This window comes from Hypanus sabinus, chromosome 8 (assembly GCF_030144855.1).
Source record: "Hypanus sabinus isolate sHypSab1 chromosome 8, sHypSab1.hap1, whole genome shotgun sequence".
NCBI lineage: Eukaryota > Metazoa > Chordata > Chondrichthyes > Myliobatiformes > Dasyatidae > Hypanus > Hypanus sabinus.
Window position 1 is genome coordinate 157,588,197 of NC_082713.1, and position 6,410 is coordinate 157,594,606.

The 6,410-nt window shown below is 38.9% G+C and overlaps 1 protein-coding gene across 1 annotated transcript in view; it reads left to right on the forward strand.

Moving 5' to 3' along the window:
- Nucleotides 1-6,207, forward strand: part of cped1 (cadherin-like and PC-esterase domain containing 1) — a 241,290-nt gene extending 235,083 nt beyond the window's left edge. Inside the window, exons 21-22 of the mRNA XM_059978327.1 lie at nucleotides 2,160-2,306; nucleotides 5,271-6,207. Of these exons, the coding sequence (XP_059834310.1) occupies nucleotides 2,160-2,306; nucleotides 5,271-5,501 (378 nt within the window). The 3' untranslated portion in view covers nucleotides 5,502-6,207. The remainder of the gene's footprint in view (nucleotides 1-2,159; nucleotides 2,307-5,270) is intronic.
- The last annotated feature ends 203 nt before the right edge of the window (nucleotides 6,208-6,410 follow it).

Here is a 6,410-nt window from a genome sequence, read left to right on the forward strand (position 1 = left end):
GGTCACCTCCTCCTCCATTATGAGCAATGGCTGCTGCATTAACAGCCTTGGAAAGATGTGATTATTATTTTTATCACAGCTCAGGTAATACAACAAAATACCTTCTTTTGTTAAATTCACTAGCTGAAAAGTAGCATTCAAGTAAATTTTTTTCTGATGGGCAAGCTGATCTTTACTGAATCACAAATAAAGAAGAATTTTCTAAATTAACTTTTCTGGTACCTTTTATTCCATGATCTATTTTTAAAGCGTAGGAATTGTCATGACTAAACTAATCATCAATGAATGCTATTGTTTTGACATTTAATGTCTACATTATAGAACTGAAGTGGTCTTTTGAACTTAATAGTGTAATCATAGAGACTGCCGCATGCTTAAAGGCAGTGAAACCTCCCAAAGTTTGGCTTGGCAGATAAATTACAACAGCAAAGAGAAGAAAGTGGAAACAACCTTGAGGAAATCCTTAAGTGCAGCTTCTATGTCTCAGTACACTTAATGTACCACATACTTTGTGTATGCCACCTGGTCATTTCATAAGCTACTGGATACTCTTTCATTGAAGCTTAAGGCTGACAGAATTAGACCTAGGGTTTCATTTCAGGAGATTAAATATTTAACCACTGTGTGATCCAAACCTTTGAAAGTCTCAAGGTTGCAACTAGAGATTTGGCAGCAGGTGTGGTAAACGGAAGCACTAATGGATTTAAGGTCCAATTAACTACATTGGCTTTTCATGGAGCAAAACTCTGTGTTCACCTTAAGCCCTTTAACATGCTTAACCCATGTACTACAAAACAAGATTCAGAATCTAAAGTATTGCTGGGATCAGACCCCTCACCCAACTAAGCAAACTGAGAGTTGTTTTTTCACGGAAGATAAACATTAGCAGGAACAAACTGATCATTTCCATGTTGAAATTACAATGAAATTTCATGTACTCAGATATAGAATTCACAAAGCATCCCTTGATTAGATTTAAAGGAGTCAAGCAGAGCTTTCAGAAGATTATAGAGCATTGTTCATTTACAATATCACCATATGTAGATCAAACAACATTTTAATGGTCCAAGTTTTCCTTACAATCTAATGCAGAAATAAGAACCAAAAGCAGGAGGCTATTCAGCCCCTCGTGCCTGCTCCATCACGCAGTAAGTTTGAGACTGATCTTTTATCTCAGCATCTTTTTCGAAGATTAAGAGAAATAGGGAGGAGTTGATGGAAACCTGGACACACTTTTAAAATGAAAAACAGCATGAAATGTGCAGTACATTGAGTGTGTCTACCCACAGCTCATTATGCATCTAAGTGTGTATTGTGAGCATCCTCATAAAACGAGAATGGAAAATTCAACAAGCTTTGATTTGGAACTGGAGAACGAAGCAATGGTGGGATGGATTGAACACCGAACATAAAACAGTACAGCAAAGGAACAGGCCCTCCAGCCTTTGATTGGAGGGAGAGGTTTGCAGGAATGCAAACGACAGCAAGACTGAGGTGACATTAGCTGCAATAATGTTTGGGATGCCATTACTTCTTTGCTCTGCATCAACACGCAGAAAACAAAAGAATTTTCCTTCTATGAAATGTTTGAGAATTGTTATATGCCCTCAGAAAAATGCAAGGTATTCACTGGCTGCGAAATACTAAAACATACTTTTGACCCCAGTTGATGTACTGAAAGAGTCTTAATCCTTTTGAGAAAACACCTCAAGTATGGTTGGAGAGCCGACCTGGAAAGTTAGCCTTCAAGTATTTTATTAACCAGAGACAGGGGAACCTGATTCATCCTCACTCGACCTCCCCCCATTGTTATCATCACCTTCTAAGTACACTATGTAATTGATTTTTATCATAGAACTCTGGGTTTAGGATTGTAACTGTCTTTTAAAATGCTAAATTCTTTGAGTGCTAGAATCTGATTTTTAGAAGTTCCAAATGAAATCAACTTCTCCAGAGTGTAAGAAAAACTAGAAAACACTCAAGTCACAACATTTGAAGGCCAATTGAAAATAATATCCAGAGAGGTAAATAAAACATATTTGTATTTAATTCTGCGGTGAACCACAAGGTCACCTATAATTCACAGTTTTAGTTAATGTGCTAAAGACTCAAGATATTTGATATGATTTTCACATATTTGACATGTTCTATTATTATAGAAAGAAGTTCAAAATTTGTGGAAAGAAAACATGGAAATACTCTCTGAGGCAAAGAACTGTGGTTTTGATGTTGTTGATACATTTAGCATCACAATGGGACGATATAAAGAATTCCTTCAGGGAAAGTGTGCATGTCATTTTCATGAGGTAACTTGTGTTTCTTTTAAATGTTTTTAGTAAGTTTTACTTTGTATTCAAGATGTTACAATTTATTGTGATATGCAATTTCACTTGTTCAGCTAATTTAAATCCTCTTGAGCCTCACTGTGTAGTGTTCCTACAGATTCAATACCATGATTAGCTAACTGCAAGCTTCCAAGAAATTCCTTCACATGATCTCATCAGTAACACCTGCAAATAAACTTGCCACTGTAATCATCTCTTTCCAGGACCTTTTTGGAACTTTTCCCATTTCCATGCCACCTTCATATCAGTGTTGGATACAAGATTGCTCTCCCATGGACTTGAAGCTCTACACATCATAATTTCTACAGAAGTAGTGAGACAATGTCAGTAGAATCAGTCTGTGAACAACATCAGCATGCCAATCATATCTTGACTCCATTCTACTCCCCTTGGTTCAGTCCTTTCTCACCTACATCCGCAACACTCCTCATACTCTTGATCTCTTTAGTAGCTTTCAATTCCCTGTCCCGTACTGCTTCATTTTCACCATGAATGTGCAGTCAGTCCCTATATGCTTCTAACTTCTATCAAGGCCTTAAACCTCTCTAACAACAACACACACAAAATGCCGGTGGAACACAGCAGGTCAGGCAGCATCTATAGGGAAAAGCGCTGTTGACATTTTGGACCGAGACCCTTCGTCAGAACTTAAACCTCTCTTTTCCTTTCCCAATAAAAGAACCAATTCATTCCCCTCCACCACCACTCTCCTGTGCCTGGCAGATCTGGTCCTCACCCTCAACAATTTTTCCTTTGGCTCATCTCATTTTCTCTAGATTCGATGGGTAGCAATGGGGATGGGCCTGGGCCCCAGCTATGCCTGCCTCTTCAGTAGCTGTGTAGAACAGTCCAGGTTCCAAGACTACCCCAGTAATGCTCCTCAGCTCTTCCTCCACTACATTAACAACTGCACTGCTGCTGCCTCATGCACCCATCCTGAGTTCATCAATTCCACTCAGCTCTTCAATTCACTTCATCCATTTCTAACACCTCCATCCCCTTACTCTATCTCTCTGCCTTCATCTTTGGAGACAAACAGTCAACCAACATCTTTTATAAACTTACTAATTCCTACAGTTATCTTGACCTATACCTCTTCCCACTCTGTCTCCTGTAAAAATGCTATTCCATTTTCTCAGTTCCATCGTCTCAACTGCATCTGTTCCCAGGTGTGGCTTTTCTTTCCAGGACGTCAAGAGATGTCCTCTTTCTTCGAATAATGGGGTTTTCCTTCCTCCACAATAGATACTGCTCTCAAACTGCATTTCCTCCATTTCTGCTCACCCCATCTTCCTGCTGCCTTAACAGCGATAGTTCCTCTTGTCATCACCTGCCACCCCATGAGCCTCTATATGCAGCACGACATTCTCCACAACTTCTGCCATCTCCAAAGGGATCCCATCACCAAACATATCATTACCTCATCACCTCTCTCCACTTTCTGCAGAAATCGTTACCTCTGTGATTCCCCTTGTCCATTCATCCTTTCCCACTAATCTTCCTCCAGGGCCTTATCCCTGAAAGCACCCGAAGTGCTAAACCTGGCCATTCACCTCCTCCCTCACCTCCATTTAGGGCCCCACACAGTCCTTCTAAAATGTTAACACTTCATCTGTGAATATGCTGGGGACATCTGTTTGTTTAGTACTCCCAATATGACCTCCTCTACATTGCTGAGACCTGTTGTAAATTGGGGGACTGCTTCGTCAAGCATATCCACTCAATCCACCAAAAGTGGAATTTCCCAATGGCCAAACATTTTAATTCCAATTCCCATTCCTGTTCTGACATGCCAGTCCATGGTCTCCTCTTGTGCCACCCTCAGGGTGGAGGAGCAACACCTTATATTCCATCTTAGTGGCCTGATGGCATGAATATTGATTTCCCCTTCATTTAAAAATAAAGATTTCCCTCCTCTGCCCTCTTTCTCTATTCCCCACTCTGGCCCTTTACCTCTCCTCATCTGCCTATCACTTCCCTCTGGGTCCACTTCTCCAATGGTTCACTCTCTTCTCCTATCAGATTTCTTCTTCTCCAGCCCTTGACCTTTCTCACCCACCTGGCTTCACTTATCACCTTCTAGCTAGCCTCCTTCTCCTCCCCCGCCCCCACCTTTTTATTCCGGTGTCTTCACCCTTCCTTTCCAGTCCTGAAGAAGGGTCTTGGCCAGAAACATCGATTTATTCATTTCCATAGATGTTGCCTGACATGCTGAGTTCCTCCAGCATTTTGTGGATGTTGCTTCAGCTTGCCAATGTTTGTACAATCTACACTGGTCCTCTAAGGAACTTTCCGAAGAGTTGCAAATTGAACAGTTCCACCTGTCAGTGGTCATTTCTGACAACTTCTTCACAACAATTTGTGTTTTTGCTTTACTGTTATAACCAGCTTGTTTGTGGAAATTGTGATAAAAACAAACACCTTGTGGAAAAGTTAATAAAAACAGCTGAGACAGCAGACAAGAAATATTAAATTATCGAAACAATGTAAGGCATACTATAACAGATAAGTAACAAAAATAAAACTAAAATAGGTAATAAATATGCTAAAGCATGAGCAATATAAACTGACTAAATAATACATAACATGAAATTAGGAGAGAAGAAGAATAGATAATTAGGCTTCAGTATAACTGATGAGGCTCAGTAAAGCCGGGGATTACAGAAAAACTGAAGGCAGATAGATGAAAGGTGATATTACAAGAATTACAATTCGGAGCTCAAACTTTAGTAGCTTGGATAGCTTAAATGCAAAGAGTATGTCATTAATACCAGGATAATGTCTTCTGAAATTTAATAGTTCACGTAACACTTGACAACAGAAGTGAAAATGTCTTAATTAGAAACTGTTTGAATCAGAAGTTATCAAAAATAAACTCTGTTTTGGAATATAAAAATTAATTATTCCTTTCTCCCCTCTTCTCAGGTAGTCAAATCTGAAAACTCTATATCAACAATTCATACAAAAATGAAGCATTTAGCACATTTTCTTACGGAAAAGGACAAATCAAGCCAGAGAAAGCATTCGGTACAAGATGTTTTGTCTGCCTTTAAATCACACTATCATGTCAAAGGTCCAATAAACCAGGCTTATTCAGAAATTCTTCTCAGCAGAGTCTGTGTTAACAGATTGAATATTTGGGGTACTCAGCAATAAAAAATAGACACTTTTTACAGTTTTAAGATTTGCTGCTTCCCTGGAGATCAGTGCAAAATACCACACGGTATGTATTCCATTTCTCTCTGATTGGCTACAAATCCTTCCACCACCAAAGACATGTGACACTTTTTAAATCTTTATGAAATCAATATGTGCCTCTGCAAATGTGAGGCTTCAGAGTGGCAGATGGAAAACCAGAAAATTGATGTGACTCGCTGTCTGGCCAGATGAATTGCATAAACAGCTGTGGGCGAAACAAAGTATTTTACACAAGATTAAGTACATGAGAGACTTGAAGTCCTTAAGTAAGCCACTTAATCCTTTCTGTGCAATATTCAATCACTGTGTGCACTATTTTTTGCAGGATTTCTGAATAGCTTTTATTTTTATATGTATTGTTCACTAGGAATCACATTCCCCAGATATTGCTGGTGATATCAAATTATATATACCTCACTGTGCCTGTGTTTATACTGCCACTTTTTGGCAGGAAAGAAAATGGTTTAGTAACTGCCTGAATTATCAAATGTCTTAAATGTACTTTACATATAATTTTCAATGTTTACAAAATGCTGGTATTTTTCTACATCTACTTTTAATATACATGTCTTTTTAAGTTTTCTATTAAACTTAATAGTGCTTATGTTTGTGATGCTACAGATGACTATTTTTATCATCCATGAATGCACTTGAAAAATATGAATAAAGAAAAAAATATTTTTGAAAGGCAATGTTCTGTTCAATTGCTAAGTGTTGTTGTTGAGTGCAGTCAAGTCGCCATCGACTCAGGGCAACCCTAAAGATAGCATAGTTGTCCATAGGGTTTTTGTGGCAAGATACAGAAGTAGATTGCCAGGCCTTTCTTTCACACAGATACTGTAGGTGCCCAGATTGAGATCCAGCCAG